This window comes from Chinchilla lanigera, unplaced genomic scaffold (assembly GCF_000276665.1).
Source record: "Chinchilla lanigera isolate Chin_1 unplaced genomic scaffold, ChiLan1.0 scaffold00080, whole genome shotgun sequence".
Lineage (NCBI taxonomy): Eukaryota > Metazoa > Chordata > Mammalia > Rodentia > Chinchillidae > Chinchilla > Chinchilla lanigera.
This window is the reverse complement of record NW_004955481.1, coordinates 2,769,623-2,791,838: the sequence shown is the minus strand read 5'-3', so window position 1 is coordinate 2,791,838 and position 22,216 is coordinate 2,769,623. Positions and strand designations below refer to the sequence as shown.

Below are 22,216 nucleotides of genomic sequence, written 5' to 3'. Positions count from 1 at the left end.
AGCTCAGCGGCGCATACACACAGGCCAGGGAATACGTACATTCAACTTTATTTCTCTCCATGCCAAGAAATACAGGATCACTGGTGCGTGTGGTGCTGGTGGTGGGGAGCGGGTAGTTTCTGCTGCTCTTTAGGGGCCCCAGAGAAAGAGTGGGTCAGCGCCCCAGCCAGGGGACCACTGTGTTCGGGTGGCAGGCGACTGGGTCTAAGACGGAGATGGGACAGCAGGGCCACTGCCCCTCCCAGCTTCGGCCTGGAGATGCCAAGCTGCCCGTGGCTCGGGGCAGCGGCGACCTTCCCTCCACTTCCTCTCATCCAGGACTCTGCTCTCTTCCTGCCTTGAGCGCCTGCTGCCCAGGCACCAGCCTCTGGGATCGTCTGAGCTGCATCCCTGGTGCTGGTAGGAAGCTCTCAAGTTGTTTGTGCTTGAACCGGAAAAGGGTCCGGTGGAGCCTTTCTTAGAGCTGTGTGCTGGTGGCTTCACCTGAGCCCAGCCCGTGACTGCTCTGGGCTTGGCGTGTGGAAGAGCATGTGTACGTGTGAAAGGGCGTGCACAGTGGGCCTGATGTCAGGTGCGACCGGAGCCCGGGAGGACCTGGATATGAATGCACCCCAAGAGCACAGAGGCCGCGGAGCCTCGCCTCTGCCTCAGTTTCACCACGTGACTACCCCTAAACCACATGATTCCCTTCCTTCCCCTCCAGCGTTGCTAAAGCTGGGCCGAGGCCCAGTGGGAGACCACCCGTGCATGAGCAGAGGCCTGGGAACAGCTGATCCCACAGAATCGCTCCCTTGGCCTGACCTGACCTCCCAAGTGACATAAATACTCTGCCCCCTCCATTCTCCTCCCAGCAAATGGGAATGTCTCTGTTTCAGCTTCAAAGATTCCATACAGCAAACCCAAACCAGTCCCTGCTTTAAGAGCAGCAGAGGCTGGAGTTTATCCCTATGTCACTGGGACTGAGATATAGGAACACCAGCCTCAATGCCCCTGCTCTCCCAGCAGGCACTTGGGCCCTGTCTAGAAGGCTCAGAGCTGCCAGTGTCTCAGGACCCAGAGCTCCTCCCGTGTCCAGAGCCTCTGAGAGAGTGGGTGGCCCTGGAGAGGAGGCATAAGGATCTTGATGGGTAGGGGAGAGACAGACCTTGCCAAGCTCAGGGCAGTGTGTCTGTGGCTCGGAACCTTTTCCCCTTGAGAGCGGTCACTCTGGTTGCAAGGCAGGGAAGCCTGGAGCATCCCTGTCCAGGTCTGCCCTGGAGCGGGGGGCATGCAGGGAGTGGGAACCCTGTGGGTACAGCCTTGTGAGGAAGAAAGCAGGGATGTAAAAGCAGGCAGGAGGCAGAGGGCCCTGCTCAGCAACTTTCGAGAGTCCAGCCCCATGCTTCCAACATACACGTGTTTTCCCAAGCGTGGGCTTCCCCCTCTCTAAAGATGGCACCCTTCAGCTATGCCCTTCCCTCTGTCTGAGGACTCAGGACCCAAGAAACAAGGCTTCATAGCAATACCCTGGCCCACTCCCTGGCAAACAACCATAACATCCTGGGGACCCATGGGAAGTCCCCCTAAGTGAGGTCCCAAAGCCACCTTCAGGGAAAGCCTTGGCTGTGTGACAATGACCAGAAACACAAGACCAAGCACAGCGCATCTGATGGGGCCGGGCCTGGAGCCTGAAGCCATGCCCACCCAGAACCAATCTTCATGGGGACCTCTGAGCCACTCTGCAGAGATTCCTGGGCTTGTGCCCAACTGTCCTTTGAGAAGGCCAGGACAGAACAAGAACTCAGGAGCCAGGGATGTATCTCAGCGGAATAAGTGCTTCCCTGGAAAGCCTGAGGTCATGAGTTCGATTCCCGGTACAAAAAAAAAAAAAAGAACTCAGATCCACCTTTTGCCTTTTTTTGGTGGGGTTTTTTGGTACCAGAAATCAAACTCAGGACCTTGTGCTTGCCAGGCAGGCGCTGTGCCACTGAGCTACATCCCCACTCCCACCCTTTGCCACTGACTGGCCTGGATCCGGTCAGGTCTTGGGAGTTCCCAGTTAGTGCCCCCGGCTGCAGCCCAGGTGAAGCCCAAGAGGCAGGCTGAGTGGTCCTGGGAGACACAAGCCAACCAGAGTCCTCCGCAGAGGGCCTCAGGCTGAAAAGTTCAGGAAGAGCATCACGCTGCCCCTGCATCTGTCCTCGCCAACGCTCTTCTCAGTGCCACACCTTGAGATGGAGGAAGCACTTGCAGCCGCTCCCTCTTCCCAGGCATCTCTGCATCCCCCACAGGCCTGAGGGCAGCCAGGGCAGGTACTGAGGGGCAGCCTCGCCTGGAAGCTCCGGCTGGGATCACGGCAGGCATGTGGCACAAAGCATGCAAATGGTCTGTTTTCTCCCCCTCAGGAAAAATACAAAAGATGAAATCCCGCATCTTTGCTCCTGGTCCACAGACATGAAGGTCCAGCGATGTTTCTTCTCCTACCAGAGATGGACTTCTTTGTGGGGCTGGTTCTTCTCATTCTGGCAGTTTATGCTGCTTGGTAGGTCCAGAAAATTGTAGGGATGAGAAATAACCCAGAACATAGGGGCCGAAATGTCAGGACGTGTCCATGAGATTAACCTACATCACTCATTGGTTCCACCACAAATTTCTTTCCTTCCTTCTTCCCTTCTTTCCTTCCTCCAGATTTTCTCATCCGGTGTGGGCTGACAGTGGGATGACTTGGGAGTTGCCCTCCAAGTTTGTGCTTTTGGAGCTGGGGAGAGAGATGGGCACTAGGCAGTCACCATCCTGTCCTCTCGTGGTGTGTAGGGTGTGTGAGTTCAGGGCTCTCCAGCTAGCCAGCATCCGCCTCTACTAGCACAGCTTCCTGGTTACTTGTGTTTCGGAACTGTAAAGAAAAGAAGAGCAATGGCGGAACAGAATTCAGAACGTTGGGTTTTCAAGCCCCTGATTTGAGTCTGGTTTGTGAGAAATGCTAATAGGCTACTGTATAGGATCAAGTGTTATAACCTTGCGCTACATTGCTGTTTTGTATGCGCCTGAGTAGCCATGATAAACATGTTATGCTGTGGAATTTCTCTTGAGTCTTCGTGACCTGACCGTTATACTGTACTGATAAGCATGTTGTGTTAGACCAAGGTAATGTTCCCTTAAAAGGACATAATGAAAAAACCAGCTGTCCTTGTGCAACTGAGCAAAGCGCCACCTGCCTGATCTGCTTTCCTATCACCCCATCCCTGCCCTTCTTGCGGTTTTTGTGCTTAAATTCAGAGCGCTTAGTCTGTGAGGCGCGCATTCTCGAGATCGATTCCAAGAGTCTGCGTCAGCCAGGCCTGAAATAAACGCCTTTGCCTCCCAAATTTGGAGTCTCCGAGTCTTGGCTTCCCACGGGGGTCATGAGACCACCACATCAAGGACCTCTTGGTTTGGGATTCTTGGTGGAACTGAACTCCTGCCAGTGAGAACACTGGCCCTGGTGAGCCTACCTGTGCCAATCAGGTAGGATCCTGGAACTGCTGCTATAACTGTTAACAAAGAGACACTTCTCTTTGTTCCTGATTAGTTCCTGGACTGATTAAAATGTACGGCACTATTTGGGACACTATTAGAGCTGCTAGCTACTATCTTGCCATCATAGGGAGGGATCTTGCCTAGGAATGAGGCCAACACACTGGAAAGCAGAACAAGAGAGTGAGACAGACTCCTATCACCAGCATTCTCTCAACTGGAGTCAGCCTTGCCCAAAGCTAAAACAGTCCATGCTGGAATTTTTTTTTTTTTTTTTTTTTTTTTTTGTCTTATTGAGACAGGGTCTTGCTATGCAGTTCAGGCTGGCCTTGAGCTTACTTTGTGGCCCTGGCTGGCCTCGAACTTGCAGTAATCCTCCTGCCTCAGCCTCCTGAGAGCTGGGATTACAGGTGTGCGCCACCACACCCAGCATGCTGAAATTTTTTGAGAGCTGCCCTGCTGGGATAACATCCCTGAGCCATCTCAGGTGCTCACAGAATGTGCTTCCTGACTTTCTTTGAGTGCATGGTTTGCTTCTGGTCTAGTAGACTGGCTGCCTCAGCAGGAAGATCAGTGCATCAGGCCCACAGTTTACAAAGCAGAGTCACATCCATTATCCTGAATGATGTTCACAAAACCTTTCCTGCTGGAGGCTTTTTCCTGGCACTTGATACATGAAAATACTGAGCTCAACCAAACAGCTCACTGGCCCAGGTCCCAGGACCATCAGAGATGAGACTAGAGCTCATGGCCTCTAGCTCCCAGGTCTGTGTCCTTTTCACATCCTTTTTCTTTGATTCACTGCCTGGGTGTGAGACAAGTCAGAAAATCCCCATTCATGTGGTCACGGCCGCAGAGCTGGGCCACTTTTCTGGAGAGGAAGGATAAGGCTGTGGCCCCCACCCACTGTCCCTACCCCAGTGGCTCCCTCTCCTCCATGCAGCTGTGCCTCACCTAGGAAGTTGATAGCCACGATGATGATGACGATCCCCAGGATGATGAAGCTGATGCTGAGCAGCCGGGCCAGGCGGCCCAGCCTCCGGGCCCCATCCATGTCCCCATGCTGCATGCTGCTTCGAGACTGCAGAGAGAGGAGAACGGAGACCGCAAGAAGTCTTGCCGTCAGCTGTACAGGCTTGGCAGCCCCTCCGGATGGGTTTCCAGGCACACCTCATTCCCACTGCTACTCACACTCCGGTAGCCCTCCTAAGGGAGAGGAGGAGGGGTCCTCCTAGAGAAGTGACCTGGCCTCTTGTGGGGACCCCTGACCAAGCCTACCCCGCACTGGCAGGATACAGCTGCAGTGCAATTCGGGCCACTTCCTCTCCGGATAGCAATGGAGCAGGGGCAGGGGAAGGGCAGTAATGGCAGGTGGTGTGGTAAAGATCCAGGCACTAACAGGCCTGGCCATCTTGCTGGAACAGACAGACCAGGGCCCTCCAGACCCTGGCCCAAGGCTCTCCTCTGCAGCCCCTTTGACACCCGAACACAGCCCCTGGGCTGTTCCCGCCTCCTCTTCCTCTGTGAGCCTCCCGCTTGCCACAAAAGAAAACAAAAGCATTGTCCTCCCCCTGTTTTCCATCCAAGACCACATCCTTGTTCTGTCAATCTCACCTTCTGGATCATACAATACAGACAAGGGGCTTTGGGTGGGGAAGGCTGGAGCTGGAGCTGGAGCCTGATCCGTGTATCACTCTTTGGTGAGCTGTTACCCTTGGACCTAGTTAATCTCAGGAAACCAGGTGGATGCAAGCGGGGATGGGGAGATTAAGAACAGGGAGGACCCTGGAAGGTTCTGGTGGGAGGTGCGTCCGAACGTTTGCAAGGCCGGCCTTGTGCCCCTGCTTAGGATGATCCAGGGTCACCTGCTGGCTAGGGCTGGCCCCACGACCTCAGTCCCTCACTCTAGAATCCATCTATTCTTCTCAGGCTTCCTGGACTTGTCTCAGCTCCACTAGGAACAGGCCCAAGCAGAATATGCCCAAGTGTGGCTGCTTTCAGGGCCTCAGGCCACACACTTGGTTATTTTATGTTCTAATTCTTCAGCATGAAAACGTAGTGAAGTAGTTTGATGACAACGATGATAAGGATGGTTGTGGTGGAGGTTTATCAAGCCTTTACTTCATGCCAGGCAGCTTGCTCAGGACAGTACCTGATGATCTCATTCAACCTCACAATCATGCCGGGAAGCTGGCAGTGCTGCCCCACTTCCCTGATGACAAAGCTGAGGTTCAGAAATGTGGGAAAAGAAACCCTTCCGCTCTGGTCTCTTGATGCAGGTGCCAGCCCCTTACTGCAGTCTTGTCCTCTTCGTAGCTCAGAATTTTAACCACCACCACTACATACACACACACACAGACACACACACAGACACACACACACACCCCTCCGCACTTCCACTCCAGGCTACTTCCAGGACAGTGTGACATCCACTTCAGTCTGCTCTTTGCCTTGTGTGACTCCTCTAACTTGCCCAAGCCCTATTTATTGGGAACAGTCTGCAGTCCACCCTCTAGGTCACAAGGCCTCTGCCACCCCACCTTGCTAATTTACTCATTTATTTTGTGGTGCTGGGCGTTGAACCCAAGGTCTTGTGCTGGGCCAAGGGCCCTGCCACCCACTCATGTATACTCCCAGCCCCCAACCTGCTAATTTGTTTCCCCTCCCAGTCAGCTCCACTGCTACTCCTCCCTCATAACTTCCTTCACCTGCCCTAGTTCCAAGCACCCCTTTTCATGTGGGACACAGCCACGGCCTCCTGAAGATGCTTCTGGCTCCAAGCTGTTATTCTTCATTCTACTCCCTGGGCCACCATTTCACATCATAGACATTTATACCAGGTACAGTCCCAGGCTCCCAGAATGTAGCAGTATGCAAGATCATCCCAGTCTCTATGCTCATGGAACGCATAGCCTGGCTCTTGCAGTCCCACAAGCAAAGACAAAGTACAACTGTGGGTAGTGTTACAGAGAAGAGATATATGGTACTGTGAGAGTTTATGAAAGTGGAGAAACGAAATTTATATGTATATATAAGGATAGCTGGAATAGGTGTATGGCTGATGTCTGTGGTTTATTGAAAAGAACAGTCAATGCTTAAAATTTTCTTTTTTCTTGACCAATTTTGCACACTTGAATTTGGTAATCAGAATGACGGATCTGAAGACAACAATATGCAGTATAAGAAGCGCTGCTGAACTCCTACCATCTTGTATGGTAAAGCTCTGCATCATTTCCAATGTTGTTTTTTTATTACTTATTACTGTCTTTGATTATTTGATCAGTCTTACATTCTTATGTCTGGTGGACTGAGCAACTTCATTGAAGATAACAGTATGTAATGTAGCAACCATTGTTAATTCCTATCATTTTGTTTTGAGGTTATGTATTGTTTTTGTGTTGTTTTGATTTTGTCTTCATTGTTGTTTTGTTAGTTTTCTTAAATTTTTAAAATAAAAAAAATTCAGAAAGCAGAGAGTCAGGAAAAACTTTCTGAATGATGGGCTCTGGAATTAATGTGAAGGATAAGTAAGAATTAAATACATTCTTTTTCAGAAGAATTCCAGGCAGAAATAATACCGTGTAAATGTGCTGCCTGGCAGGTATGTAGATGTTCAATAAATAACTGTTGGCTGAAGGAAGTAGGAGGAACCAGATGCAGGCAGCATGGCTGCAGCTGATAGAGGACCAGGAGCCATGGATGTGGACGGGCCAGGCCAGGTAGGGCTTTGCCAGGGCCGAAAGGAGGAGGCTGCCAGGTGTGGTGGCACATGCCTGTGATCCCAGCACTCTGGAAGGATGAGGCAAGAGAATCACAAGTTTGAGCCCAACCTGGGCTACTTAGTGACTTAGATCCTGTCTCAAATTTTTAAAAAATGTAAAAGGAGCTGGATATGTAGTATACTGCAAAGGCGCTGGGTTTAATCCTCAGTACTGGAAAAATAAATAAAAAGGAAAGACATCTTTGTCCAAGAAGCATTGGAAGCCAGCAAAAAAATATCAGGCCAGGGGCAGGGGAATGAAATGATTGGATGCCAGTTTTTAAAAGACCCCTCTGGCTGTGTGTGGGGGGATCAGAGGGAAGGCAGGGGGCAAACAGGGACTATCAGCTAAAGGATGGTGGCGGAGGCGGTCTCACCCGCTTTGTATCTATATATGGCTCCCCACTGTCCACAGAACAGACACTGAATTTAGAGTAGCTTGACATTTCCTGTTTTTAATCCTCTGCTCGGGGTCCGGCCAACCTGAGTTGCCAAGGTTTTGTCCCTGACCTCCACACGCCCTGCTCCTTTCTGCATTCCTGCTGCCCCACAGCTCCACATATCCAAATCCTTCCCCTGGTTCAAGGGCCAGCACCAATGCCACCTTCCCTGGGAAGCCCACCACGACTCCTCTACCTCTGCTGGAATAATAAACCCTCGCATGATTTGAGTTTTTACCTTGTGCCAGAAACTACAGCATAGCTTGCCGTCTATTAGGGCACTGGGTCCTCCAAACTACCGTGCGGCCAGGATGGAGCCCGGGCATGGAGTGCGGTGTGGGCATGGTGGGAGAAGAGTCCTGACTGCTGCATAGGAGATCTGGATTTGGTCTCTGGACATTGGCGGCCAGTGAAGGATTTTAAGTGGGGATGGAATCAGATCTGCACCGTAGGGACACCTGTCTATGAGACAGCATGGGGTACAGAGGTGGGGGTGGGGAGCAGATGCGGTCAAAGCCCTGAAGTAAGTAGGGAACTGGAAAAGACTTTAGACTGGAGATGTTATAATGGGGTGGGACAGACACCTGATGGGATGGTTCCCAGGGTTCTGCTGGGTGAGGAATGAGCAGCGGTGCTCCTCCCGCAGTTGGGGGAGGGCCTGCTCAGGGTCGGGCTGTTCGCGCAGAGGTGTCAGGCATTGTGACTGTGTTCCTGCAGCGTGACCAATGGGAGTCACCGTAGCACAGAAAAGGAGCCGAGGCTCTGGGGTGGATGAGGCCAGGTGGGAAGAGGACACACCCACAGACACAGCTGTGGAGACACTGGTAGAGGATGCTGGGAAAGGCGGCTGAGGAGTGGCAGAGGGCGGGAGACGCTGGCACCTAGGAAGTCCAAGATGGAACGGTTCAAGGGAGGAGGGAGCTATGGTGGCTTCTCATGCGTGGAGATCAAGCCAGCTAAAGAGAAGGCGGAAAGGATGCGGGGACATGGGTGTCCTTGGAGAGGAAGGTTCAGAGCAGCTATGGAGAGGGGTGCAGTGCCGTGAGGGACGAGCAGGATCAGCAGGTTTAACAGCTCCGAGAAGTTTAGCAGTAGATGGGGCAGAGTAGCCACAGCCACACGAGACAAGTAGGGGACGTTCTCAAGAGGGAAGGAAGAGATGTAACAAGAGGGAGGAAGTGATGAGACCAAGGAGTGATTGTTGCTACCCCACGATGTCCCTGGGCAGCAGAGAGAGGCTGAAGTCTGGACCTGGGGCCAGGGATGAGCCTCAGGGCTCTTAGTGATGGTGGACCAATGCCTTCCAGTGCAAGGAAAGGGAAGGCAGGTATGGCTTGGGGAGGGACATGGGCGGACCTCAGGCTGCAGCCTCTGGATGTGGAAAGGACCCAGCCAAGAGCAGACGTAGCCTCCAGCTCCTTAACAGAGCAATCTGGTTCTGCCATCTGACTGCCTGGATGCCGGCCCCAACCCCATCGTCCACAGAGTGATGCAACCCTGGACAAGTGACTTCCCTGTCCTGTTTTAATTTCCTCACCTGTAAAATCAGCATGTGTAAGACCCTGGCCCTGAGTTTACTCCCCAGCACAACTAAATTTTTTTTAAAAAGCACTTACTTCATTGGGTGCTTTTGAGGAAGCAACTAATCAGCTCCACCGTGGGTCTCCCATGGCATCTTGCACCATTCTTTGTGTCATTTTTTCCGTGTGCCCCTGTCACTTTCCTTCTCTAGACTGTAGGCTCCCTCAGGGCAAGGACCATGCCGCCTCCACCCTGCTACCCCTCACATCTAATTTAGTTCTGGGTCTCAATTGGTTATCACCAAATGTTTAAGGAAGGAAAAATAAAAGGAGCAAGAAAAAGATGGGGAGTCTGTTTTTAAACCACCACACTCAGCCAGTAGAATGTTCAAAGTTAATAGAACATGAAAGAAATGAAGATGATAGGTCCCGTGGGAAGGTACCTGGCATCTGGGTTTGGGACCCTAGCACTGACCTATGCGGCCTCCACCTCCCTGCATGGCCAGCCCAGGTTGCTGCACTTGTGACTTCAGTGACAGGGCAGCATTTGGAGCAAGGTGGGGAAGCAAGAGGGGACAACATAGAGAAAGTCTTCAGGGGTTTCTAAGAATTTGAAATCATGGGGCTGCTATGGCTGATTACCAAAGGACTCACCAGCTATACACATGGGGAGACAAGAGCAAGGTCTCAGACAAGACCAGCCTGACTTTCCAGAGAAATAGCTGTACACAGAGAAAAGGTTCAGGACCATGGAGAGAGGCATAAGGGCATTTGTTTGAGTAGGGAAGGGAAACATTTCCCCTCCCCACCCCTACCAGTCCATTCTCTCCTTTATCCAGAGCCAAGAGTCCGTGCATGTGCCTTCGGGTCTGAGCAAGACCGTTGAATCTGTAGCAAATGTCCCTTGTTGAAGTTTAGCACATTTGGTTAATGAAGGGATAAAAGCAAGTGTGAAAAATGTGCTGGGCCTATGATACATCAGTTAAAAGGCAGGCATGGTTGTACACACCTGTAATCCCTCCACTTAGGAGGCTGAGGCGGGAGGATCACTGTGAGTTCAAGGTCAGCTTGGGCTATAAAGTGAGTTCAAGGCCAGCCTGAACTACATAGTAAGACCCTGTCTTTAAAAAAAAAAAAAAAAGACATTAATCAGTTAAATATTTAGGTTGCTAAAAATGCCTCAGAAAAGAGTTGAAGCCACTCTGGATCTCTGCGGTGCTGCATGCATTGTAGGCACAGCCCACAGAGAAGGAGCTGCTCTGGGGCCTCCACCAAAGCCACAGGCAGCTGGGCACCACCCCTAGATGGCATGATGAGGAATGAGACTCGGTTATCCCAAAGCCCTGATAAACAACTGGTTCTTGGGTCCCCAGGGAGAGGGAGTGACCTGGGAACTGGGCTGGTTTCCAGAGCAGAAGAAACAACTGTGAGCACACCGGCAATGCTCTCCCCAGCCCCCCTGGTTCCTAACAGAGCAGTGCAGTGTGATGGGTGGAACGAGGGCTTTCACTCTAGGCAGCCAGGCTGGCTCCAATCCCGGGTTTCCCACATCCAAGCAGGTTTCTTCATGTCTCTGCACCTCGGTCCTCTCAATTGTACAATAAGAATAATAACAATGCTGGGATCTTGTAGGGATGACAGTCAGGGTTAAATGAGATAGTACATGTAAAGAATTTGGAGCTGTGCCTAACACTTAGGAAGCACTTAATGAGGTCAGTAATATTATTCCTCAACATTGGGCTCCCTCAACTTCCCTCTTCTGGGCCTCTGCTGTTTCCCCTTGCGCATTCGACATCTTCCCATTGCCCACCTGGCCCTCCTCCGAAACCTCATTCCCCAGCATCTCTCTCACCCCGTTATGCTTACAGCTCTCACCCATGACCTCTGCCTCCCCTGAAAGGTTGTCACCACTGTCCTGGCCTTACTTGCCCCCCATCCAGCCCTATCTTTCTGTGCGTCATCTCAGTCACCCATGCCTGAATTTTCTATGGCATCAGGTCCTGTTGTCATGGCAACCATGCCATTCTCCACCCTTGGGTTGACCCAATGCGTGCCCGTGTCACAAGCCTACATTTACAGCTGGAGAACACCACATCACTCTGTAGGCTGAGGACAGCCCCCCTCCGTGGTCTCCAGCCTCAGCACAGCCCACTGGCCACTGGGCTGTCTGTCCTTGGCCATCTCCCCTCCCTCGCTGCCACCAGGCCCCCATTTCTCAGCAAAGGACCTTGCCGTCCACATCCCTGGTAGCGTGGAAGCTGTAGGGGATGATGCAATTCCCTTTCCTCTGAATCTTTCTTCCTGCCTCAGCCCTCATGGCCTCTCTTCATCAGAGACCTCACCCCATCAGTCACCCTCCCTTGGTCTAGGCCTCTCTGTCTCCAAGGGGCCCAGAGATCTACAGATGGCCAACCCACCAGACACTCCTGTCCTCCTTGAGCCCGACCTCTCCACCAGCTTTTTCCATCCCTTCTTCTTCAGATTCCTCTTCCTCCTTACTAGTTTTCTTCTCACATCCCAGAATCTCCTTTTCAAAACCCCATTCTGTCTACCACCAGCCTGCCACCGTTTAAGTGGTGTAGGTCCCAGATTTCCCTCTAGGACGATCCACTTGTTTTTTTTTGTTTTGTTATTTGTTTGTTTTGTTTTGTTTTTTGAGTCAAGGTCTCACTATATAGTTTAGGCTGGCCTTGAACTTGCTCGTGTAGCCTGGGCTGGCCTCAAACTCACAGTGATCCTCCTGCCTCAGCCTCCCGAGTGCTGAGATTACAGACCTGAGCTCCACTCTTTCTGAGTTGGATACCCAGGAGTCTGAAGCTCCTGGGTATCCTCCTCCTGACCACTGCCCTTCCTTCTGGACCCACTGCTGAATTCAGCCCTTCATCATTCCTGCCTGGACATGGGTCTCCCTACTGTGGCTCATTTCCCACAATGCAGCTGAGTATTAATCCTAAAATACGAACTGACTACAGCGTACTTTTGCCTGAAATTTTTCTGGGGCTCTTTAGAACCCTTAAACTAGAACTTAAATTCCTAGAGCAAGTCTTGCACTGCCCTAGCTCCCACTGCACTCTCACACTCTGTCACAACAAGCAGCCCACCCACTTATATTAGCCATCTGCTTCCCAAAGGCCTGGCACAAGCTCTGAGTCTAAAAGAGGTGCACTCACTTCTGAGTCTGGGGCTAGGCAGCCCTACCTCCTAATTCCCTCAAAACAAGCAGCTTGCCACTCAAGGAAACTTAAAAAAAAAAAAAGTGAACAGTCAATGTAACAAACTCTTAGAAGGTTTCTAGAAGAAACCCCTCCCATGACCATGCCCCCTCCCATGACCTGGTCCAAACCTCTTCACCTCTAGCCTATATTTTCATACCAAGTGCAGGTGTATTCCCTTCCTCGCCTCCTCTCACCCTGCTCCAGACTGGCCAACATATGGAACCCCGGCCGCACTCCTCTCTAGCCCCAAACCCCACATCCTCGGGCTGCCACAGGGAGGAGGCTCGAAGACCATACTAAGTGAGAGAAGTCACGCACAAGGGGCCACCTGTAACCTGATTCCACTTCTACAAAGTGTCCAAAGCAGGCATATCTATAGGGACAGAAAGATTCATGTTTGCTTAGGGCTGGGAGGGATCAGGTATGGACAGCGACAGCTACAGTGTACAAGGTTTCTTTTGGAGGTGAGGAGTATGTCCTAAAATTGACTGTAGTTAAGCTGCAACTATCTGTGAGGACACTAAAAGCCACTGGATTACTATTCAGGCATTTAAAAAAAGAATAAAATCCTGTCATTTGTGGAAGGACAGATGGAACTGGAGATCATTATGTTAAGTGGGAAAAGCCAGGCACAGAGAGGTGAGGGCCACGCGATCTCACTCTCACCTGGTACATGAAAAGGCTGATCTTGTAGACATTCCCAGGAGGTTGGTGGTGACCAGAGGCTGTGGAGAAGCAGCAGGAGGGTGGGGCAGGGAGAAGTTGACCAATGGGCGCAGGTTCCAGTTAGGGAAGAGCAAGAAGTTCTAGAATTCTTTTGCAAAGTCAGGTGATTACAGACAGGGGTGACGCACTATACATCCCCAAGAGTTGAAAGCCAGCCTTATGAAAGCTCCCATCATAAGTAAATGACAGCTATTTGAGGACATAGATATGTTTGACCTGATTTAAACATGATACAGTGTGTGCATGTATTGAAACATAATGTGGTTTCCCATTAATATGCGCAGATTTTATGTTTTTATGTATCAGTAAAAATAATTTTTTAGGGTTGGGGAATAGAGCCCAGGAATAGAGCCCTTGGCCACTAGCATGCATGGGGGCCTTGGTCTGATCCTCAACACCACAAAAAATGACATTATTACAAAGTTATGTACTGTGGAGAGCATATACACTTCGGTGAATAATATAGGATATGAATTATATCTCAAAAAGGCTATTTTTTAAAACCTAGAGCTAGGAGTATAGCTCAGTGGTAGAGAGCTCACCTGGCATGCACAAGGCCATGGATCTGATTCTCAGAACTGCAAAAACAAAGTCAAAAAACCCACAATTGCTTCCCATCTTTCACTAGGGAGACTCCCAGCTACCACTTAGCTATCATCAGCATGGAATGGCACTCAGGATGTGCTGGGTGTTGTTCTTAAGCACTTAGTGTGGTCCATCTCATTTTACTCTCACAGCTCTCTAATGCAGACATTATGATTACACCCATTTTGCTGATGGGTAAACTGAGAAGAGAGGTTTGCGTGACTTCCCCAAGACTACCTAATTCCCACGTGGTTATGTGCAGCACAGGCACTTCTTGCACTGTGTCATAAGGACCTGTTTACATGTTTCTCCCCACAGGACGGCAGGCTCCTGGGACTTGGGCTCCATGGCAGCTGGTTTAGTGCTGTATTCCTTTGCCCGGCACAATAGCCATCAGTGCTGACTTAAGAACCTTCAAAGGCCCTAGAAGTGCCAGGGGTAGGTTCAGTGGTCTTGCGGTCTTGAGCCCCAGTTCCCTTTGACAAAGGTAGCTCCTACCCAGCCTAGAAAATGTTCTCTCCTGAGCCATCATGTGATTTCCCTCCTCAAAGCCTGTCTCCCCTCCTGGGACCCTTTCCTGCAACCAAGAGCTTGATCCTCCCAGAGCCACTGGCAGCACCTGGGCCCTGGCTGTGTCCCCCAGCTGTTCCAAAATACAGCAGGTAGCACAGGAAGTTTCTCTGAAGGACCTGCCCAGTATCCAATATTCATTCATATATCCATATGCTCAGTCTCTCTCTCTCTTTCTCTCTATCTCCCACTGCACTACAGCCCCAGCCCTGTCCCCAGCCCCAGCCAAGTTCTTCTGTACTCAAGGGCATTACCAGCGCCCCCTGATGACCTGGCAGGTGTACTGGATTTGATGGGGGGAGGGAGTTTCCCTGGGTGGTCTTAATGAAGTAGACCAAGATGCTGGAAGCAATTCAGGCTTCCTCAGAGAACAGCCAGAGTGACCACAGCTCCTAGGGGCTTGGTGCTAGATGACGCATCAGTGTGCCACTCCAGGGGAAGCAGACAGTGGCGCCCCACCCAGTTCTTCGCCCCTGACGAGCCTGGGGGCCACAGCTTGGCCTCGCCTGCTCCTAACCCCATTCTAAAAGGCATCACCCAGCCCATCTCTCTCCCTCCCTTTTGTGCTTTCCCCTTCTTTCCTGGACCTCAAAAGTCACATTTTCTGTGGTAAGCAGCTCTACACCTTTCCTTTGTAAGTAGCTCTACACAAACGGCTTGGCCTAGGGCAATCTATCAAAGTGAAGTCTAGCCCACATGCCCTCTTTGGCAAGGCTGACTGTGTTCTGTCTCACACTTGTCACCTATGCCCCAGCCTCCCCTGCCTACAGACAGATGGTGAAATCTGTGTAACTACAAGGTCCAGAAGGCTCGGGAGAACCCCCCACCCCCAGTAGCCTGCCGTCCTGCACAGCAAGGAAGCTGCTGAAGCTTAAAAACCACAGCTGGCAGAGGCTGGTAGAATGACCAAGTGGCCCGGGGAGGCCAGACTCCCCTCCTGGGCACACAGGGCTGCAGTCTGCAGACACAGAGCTCTGCTCAGGAATGGCTCTTTGAGAAAGCCCACACTCTCCCCCAAACAACAAGACTCCCAACTTTGCTGATTTTCTGCCCTGCAGAATTTATCTCCAGGCAGCTCCCTAAGACCCTCAGGCCAGCAGGGACAGAGACAAAGTCAGGCTGCAATGCCCAGCAGCAGCAATGAAAGAGGAGCACAAACAGCAGCTCTCAGCCCCTGGGCCCTGCTCAAAGGGGAAGCTGGGAGCTAGCAAAGGGTCTCCTCCACCCCCTGACCCAGCCCAGGCTCTCTTTCCTCTGCACTGGGGCAGCCTGCTTGGTGTCTGCCTGGAAACATGCCTGAGACTGCTGACCCTGGGCCCAGCCCAAGACCCTGGATGAAGAGCAGGACTTACCATAATAGAAAAGATGAGGGGGATGAGGTTGAGGGGCCACACAGGGCAGAAACAAGAGGCAATGGCAAGGACGAGGTAATCTTTGGGGGCTTCTTGGTCCTGAGCGAAGGAAGTGGTGGCGATGGAGGATGCCCGCCTTGAGCTGGCCCGGGAAGGGGAGCCGGGCATCGAGGCCTCCCGGTGCACCTCGGGGATCACCTTGAAGGGCAGACTGTGGCCATTCTTCTCCAGGTCCATAGCCCCAGAGAGGGACTTGGACAGATTCAGGGCTTTGTCATCCTTGCCCTCCACGTTGGTGAGGAGCTTCTCCATCTCAGGCAGGTTCTGTGATGAGGTGGAGCCCAGACCCTGTGCCTGGGAAAACTGAGGTTGCGTGGGGTTAGCCATGTTGACCTGGGCCTTGGGCTGCTCTGGCTCCACGCTGGGGCAAAGGGCTCCAGGTGGATCTCAGTGCACCATTCCCCAGCCCAGACCTGGGGCCCCTGAGGCAGGGGCAGAAGCACTGGCCAGGAGACAGCAGGCCGGCTGGGCACTGGCAGGATCAGCGGGGGCTTCGGGAAGCCAGTGTGGTACAAAGGCGGGGGCCTGCTGCTGCCCCTGAAGAGCTCCCAGGAAGATGAAGCCTTCAGCTCCGTTCAAGTTTGAAGCCAACTTTGCTGGCGCTGCTGACAGCACGGATGGGCGGGGAAGCAACAGAAAGCTCAGAGAGCAGGAAGAAGAATGCTTCTCTCCAGAGTAAGGCAGAGGCAGGGAGGCGGGTGTGTGTGTGTGTGTGTGTGTGTGTGTGTGTGTGTACCACACAGCTCCCTCCCTCTCTGCCCTCCTTGGAGATGTCTTTCCTTTTCAATTCCCCTCTCCCTAGAGAACCATTCCAGCAGCGTCCTGCCTCTGCCCCAGCCCAGTCCAGCTCAGCCCAGCACAGATGGACCTGGGAAGCCTCTGGTTTCCATTGCAGCCCTAGGACCTGCTCCTCTGGGCTGGGGCTCTAGATGGGGAAAACCCCAGTGGGTCACAGAGGCATGTGCTTTCAATTGTCTTGGGGACTGAGACCTCTGCTATTTTTCTATGAGCAAGCGCTAGCTTCCCCCACTCTGTTGGGAAATGCTGCACCCCAGGCCTATGACATCCTACCCAGACCCTGACCATCAGCCCCAGAGGTGGCCCAGGCCAAAGAGGGGGGAGAAATGAGCACCAGTGTGGCCCTTTGAGGATCCAGTACGGCCCTCTGCAGCACACCATGGGCTAGGGAAAGGACTGGCTGGAGCAGGATTGCCCATTCTATGCCCATCAAGGACTTTCTATGGTGCCAGGGAGCAGCAGTGGAGACCTCCTGTTCAACAGCTACTAGGGCAGATGCCAGCTCCAAGGAGATTTAGGGTCTAGCTGCCTGTTCTGATTCTCTCTCCCTTTCTCTGGATCTCTGGCCTTTTTATCTTGTTTTACGAGAGTGACCTGGAGCCACCAGGGTGTGTGGTGTGTGGTGTGTGGTGGGGATTACAGGGTCATAAAATCATTTAAAATCCTACGGTCAGCCAGGCATGGTGGCACACACCTGTAATTCCAGCACCTGGGAGGCTGAGGCAGGAGGATCACTGCAAGTTCGAGGCCAGCCTGGGCGACATAATGAGTTCAAAGCTAGCCAGAACTACATAGTGAGACCCTGTGTCAAAAAAAATAAAACAAAACAAACGAAGAAAAACAAAACAAAACTCTGTGATCGTGTATGATGTGGGAAACTGGAGCTGGAAGGGCCTCAGAGGGGGTGGAGTTCCACTCTGTCGCTACTAGAGTTTAGAAACCGAGGCCCAGCAGCGGGAAGAGGGATCACCTCAAACTGTATCTCAGTCAGATGTCGGGCAGTGGGGCTACTGAGGAACAAAATCAGCTATGTCAGTGGGAAGAAGTGGTTTCAGGCTGTGCATCAAGCTGGCTTCAGAAATTCTGCTTCTAGGGCAGAGGGTGTAGCTCAGTGGCAGAGCAATTTAGGGTGAATTTTCAGATTTGGTAAATTCAACTGTATTCAGTTAAAATTTTTACCTCAATAAGGAAAAATCTGTTGTTATTTGCAAAATGTGAGCTTCCAGCAGGGTGCCTCCTCCTCCTCCTCCTCTCATACCTCAGGGTGGCCCTTACTGAGCCCAGGCCAGGAATACGACCAGGAGAGTGCTCTGGGATCCCCTGCCCAGGAATTTCCAGAAACACGCTGATATCTTTCAAGTATGAGGACTCCTTCCGAGGGGGGCAAGTTGTGTCCCAGACACTGCCGGGTTCTTGGTCATCACTCTGATGCACAGACCCAGACCCTCTGCAGGGCCTGTGGCTCCCGGGCCTGGGTTGTAGCCTTGAGCCATATGGGGCTACTGAGCACCTGAAATGTGGCCAGTCCAGAGTGGTAATGTGTTGTGTATGTAAAACACACAGGTTTTTAAAGACGTGGTACCCAAAGAAAGAGGGATAATATAAAATATCTCACTTATACTTTTTATATCAATTTCATGTTGAAAAGATATTTGGATCTATTGAGCTAAATAAAATGTAATTAAAATTAATTTCAGCCGTTTCTTGATACTGTTTTGGGATATGCCTAGTAGAAATTTTCCGGTTAAAAAGGTAGCTCACATTATACTTTTACTAGACAGCACTGGCCTAGAAGACAGAATGAACCAGACATCAGGAAGGCTTTTTGACTTGATAAAAAGAGAAAAGAAAAAGCCGAGAAGTCTCAGAGTGACCCGTGGCAATGAGGTTGCCTGGATGGGTGGGCGTTGGGCACTTAGGGACAGTTTGCTCAGCCAGTGTAAGATGCTGGGTTTTCAGCGCCACCTAGTGGACTGGTGGGAATGGGGGTGAATGACCGGAGTTGGGGTTGGGTACCAGAGCTGCAGAGGGCCGGGAGGAAGAGAAGCAGAAGGTGTGGCCTCCAGGCTGCAGAGTCCAAGCCAGCCAGCTGTGCAGGTCTGCAGCTGCCCCAAGCAGGTTCCCTCTGGGTCATACGTGGAGACCCGAGGACGAGATTCATCCGACAAAGTGATTTTAGCCTGCACAGTATTGACTCAACACATATTTTCTTTTAAAGTTCATTCCAAAGGGGCTGGGCATGCAGCTCAGCATTAGAGCGCTTGCCTAGCACTCCTGAGACCCTGGTTTTCCTCCCAGGCACAGCACACACACATACAAAATCATTCCACAGAAGAACTGGGTTTGGGATTGTTAACATGAAGATCTTGGAAACTTGAGCAGTTCCTACAGGAACTGGGCCAACTGCAGCCTGCAAAAGGGTGCTGGACTCCACAGCCAGCTCCACGTTCACTGGCTTGCAGGCCTGCAGATCTGAGCGGTAGGCAGGCCCAGCCGACGCGTGAATCGGGTTGGTGTTTTTCTGACCCACAGCTGGCTAGTCTCGCTGCTCTCTGGTGGGGACATAGGGATCTGATGAAAGCAACTCCTCTCTTGTTCCTTCTTCCCTACTGGGTGGCGAGCTCCTGAAGCGGGCAGGTGTACCCACCCCCCCCCCAGCCCCCTTGCTCAGGGCCTGGCCCACATCAAGCCCGGCTGGAGAAACCAGAGAAGGAAAAAAGCAGTAAGTGCCCAGGATGTGTCCATGCCAGCATTCATCTACCTCTGCCCACGCCCGTACTGCGCACTCTGAGCGACCAGTGCTGGGAGAGGGGAGGGGCACACATGTTGCAAGGGAAAGGGTGGGCAGGGAAGAAACCTCAGGAGGTCTGATATAGACTGATCCTTATATGTTCGTGCACACAAATATCCACACATCCACACATCTGCATAATCACACACGGTGTGTGTGCCAAAAACACCTAAGAGTACTCAGCAAATGCCCATCAGCATGCAAATACGTGGCTGTGTCCCCTCAGGCCTGATAAAACGATGAAAATGCCGTGTTGCAGATACCATAGCTCATAAACACCTTCCAGTTCTGAGAGAACGCCTTACACAACCTTGTAAATAGAGTATGTCTTAATAGCTTCTGCTCAATGAATGCTTATGTGGGCTGAGCACTACGCTAAGTGCTTTCAATGCATTATCTCAAGCCAGCAAGGTGGGGCATGCCTGTAATCCCAACTCTCAGGAGGCTGAGGCAGGAAGGTCACTGTGAGTTTGAGGCCAGCCTGGGCTACACAGTGAGTTCAAGGCCAGCCTGAACTGCATAGCAAGACTGTCTCGAAAAAAAAAGTTATCTCACTTGGTCTGTGCAACATCCTATAAGTACTTCTCTTAGCCCATTATATATATGGGAACAACAAGGTTCAAAGCAGCTAAGTGATGTGCCCAGGATCAATAAGCTAGGAGAGGAAGGGAGTCACATCCCTCCTGGGGACCGATTCATCTGTCACACAACATGTTGCCGCCTGCAGGGGGCACCCCTAGCTAAGGCTGGAAGTATGGCTGAGCAAGAAGAATCTTTTAGTCCAAGAATTTAGGCAAAAAGGATGCTTATCATCTTATTATGTTTCCAGAGAATAAGTTTCTGAGGTCAAAATAAGGCTAAAGTCGGGTGTGGTGACACACACCTGTAATCCCAGCACTCAAGAGGCTGAGGCAGGAGGACCGCTGCGAGTTCAAGGCCGGCTTAGACAGTGGGCTACATAGTGAGTTCATAGCCAGCCTGGACATAGCAAGACCCTATAACAAGCAAACAAACCAACGAGTGGCTGAAGCACTGTCCAGGCTGGTCTATCACAAGAGTGGAACAGCAAATAAATATGTAGTAATAATTTGTGAACATCTTGTCATTGCTAGAAATGGGAAGTTATGAAGCATGTGACTGTCACAGCGCCCCTTGTCTAGGTCAGAAATGAGGAAGTAGAGGATGAGGAAGCAGCAGAGGAGGGGTCGGATCCCAAGCAGGTCTGGCTCTTCTTTTCTACTGGCTGCCGTGGTACTGCTGGGCTCTGGGGGCAGAGTCCCACATCCAGCTAGACTTAGAGGCAAAGCTTCCCTGCGGTCTGTGCCACAGCCTGGGCCGGGGAATCGGAAGCCCCAAGTCCTGTGGCTGGGACAAGGCACCAACCATGCCAGAAACGTTGGGGCTTGCAGAAAGCAAAGACATCTTTACTTCTCCACTCTCAAAAAAAACTCAAACCTCTCTCCCACCTGGGTCTGCCTTTGGGCATCCTTGTGGGGAACCCCCACAGAGCTTCTGCAGCACCCCCAATTCTGAGCTGACTATATGTAACCCTTCTGCTCGGCTGACATCAGCTCAGCTCCCCAAAAGCCAAAAAGCCCACAGCCCTCTGGGGACACTTCAGGCCAGCAAGCAGCATTTACAACACTGGCACTGTCCACCTGAGCCAGGTCAGATCCTGGCTCACCTTCGATGCAGCTCGGCTCTCAGCATGCTCAGGAAGGGGCGGTCCTGTGCTCCCACTGCCACCCAGCTTTGGCCTGAGGACACTCCTCCTTCAACCCCTCCGTAGTCGTTCTGGGATTCTAACTCATCACAGAGGCCCTGGCCAGAGTTCCCGAGAGCTCTGCCTGTCACTGGGGTTAAGCAGGATTTCCTGGTCCTCAGTGCTTGGCCCTGCCCTCAGCTTCCTTCCCCGATCAAATTCTCCTTTCACGGTAGTCCCCACTTCGGCTCACGGCAGGCAGCAGCTTCATGAGAGGTCCACAGAGGAGGCCCACCCTGTCCTTAGCCTGCCTGCAGACAATGCCTGCTCCCACTCCAGGGGGCACAGAGCGGGTTGTGGGTGTCTCTCTTCCTCTTGAGCTCCTCTCTAGGCTCAGCCACTCCTGAGGTCTCACCATGTACCAGTGCCTCAGGTACCCACCCGAGGGTTTCAGGGCCTGGCCCAACTTTCCAGGGTAAACCCCCAGCCCTTGGGCTTTCCCATCACCCTGCGCCACCGGGGCCCAGGGGAGTCATGGTAGCAGACAGAGACGACGGTTTTCCTTTTTATTTCGCTCCTTCAGCCTGTCTCTCCCAGGTGAGATTTGGAACAGCAGCACCGGCAGAGGATGGGGGCCCCCACACTGCTGTCAAGCCGCAGCAGTTGTCCACCTACACTCCCACACAAGCTCCCAGTTCAAGAGCAGCTACAGAAAACAGAGCTCAGAGGCACAGGAGCAGAAAGGCCACGTTCCAAAAAGAGTCCAACAAGTCCAAACTTAAAAACGAAGCAAGATCCTGCTCCTCTCTCAGAGACGCCAACCCACACCGGGGTGTGGAGATGTGGCGCAGTCCCCAGAGCCCTTCCCACTGCCACAGCAGCCTCCTCTCCCCCTCGGGTCGCAGCCCATCCCGTTGTGCTCTTCCCGGGAGGCTTTCTGCAGGCTTCCCTTAGGTAATCCTCCTGCCAGGTCCGCCTGTGCTTGATGGCCGGGTCAGGAGTGCTGGTAGCCCAGCCCAGGGCTGGTTCGCAGGTAGCCCCGCGGCCAGGGAAGTGGCCCGGCTGAAAGCGCCCCGGAACATCGGCGCCAGCTTTCCCCGGAGGCCTGGGCCAAGCCCGGCGCCTCGGCCACCGCCCGGGGCCGCACCAGGTGCGTGTGCGCAGAGCACGAGGCACAGCGCAGCGCGGGCGGCACGAAGGAGCCG

At 52.3% G+C, this 22,216-nt stretch overlaps 2 protein-coding genes across 2 annotated transcripts in view; both read right to left on the bottom strand.

Moving 5' to 3' along the window:
- Nucleotides 1–1,909: 1,909 nt before the first annotated feature.
- On the bottom strand, nucleotides 1,910–16,413 carry Tusc5 (tumor suppressor candidate 5). Its single transcript, XM_005402650.2, has 3 exons — nucleotides 15,661–16,413; nucleotides 4,447–4,573; nucleotides 1,910–2,872 (listed from the first exon to the last, which is right to left on the bottom strand). Exons 1-3 carry the CDS (start codon nucleotides 16,045–16,047, stop codon nucleotides 2,856–2,858), a joined length of 531 nt encoding a protein of 176 aa, XP_005402707.1. The 5' UTR covers nucleotides 16,048–16,413; the 3' UTR covers nucleotides 1,910–2,855.
- A 5,156-nt stretch (nucleotides 16,414–21,569) lies between these two features.
- Bhlha9 (basic helix-loop-helix family, member a9) overlaps nucleotides 21,570–22,216 on the bottom strand; it is a 1,247-nt gene continuing 600 nt past the window's right edge. Inside the window, exon 2 of the mRNA XM_005402922.1 lies at nucleotides 21,570–22,214. Coding sequence (XP_005402979.1) covers nucleotides 22,006–22,214 — 209 coding nt within the window. The 3' untranslated portion in view covers nucleotides 21,570–22,005. The remainder of the gene's footprint in view (nucleotides 22,215–22,216) is intronic.

Coding starts and splice junctions, on each gene's coding strand:
- Tusc5 (XM_005402650.2), bottom strand. CDS start 16,047: ATGGCTAACCCCACGCAACCTCAGTTTTCCCAGGCACAGGGTCTGGGC. Junction 4,574..15,660: donor CCCTCATCTTTTCTATTATG/GTAAGTCCTGCT, acceptor CTCTCTCTGCAG/TCTCGAAGCAGCATGCAGCA.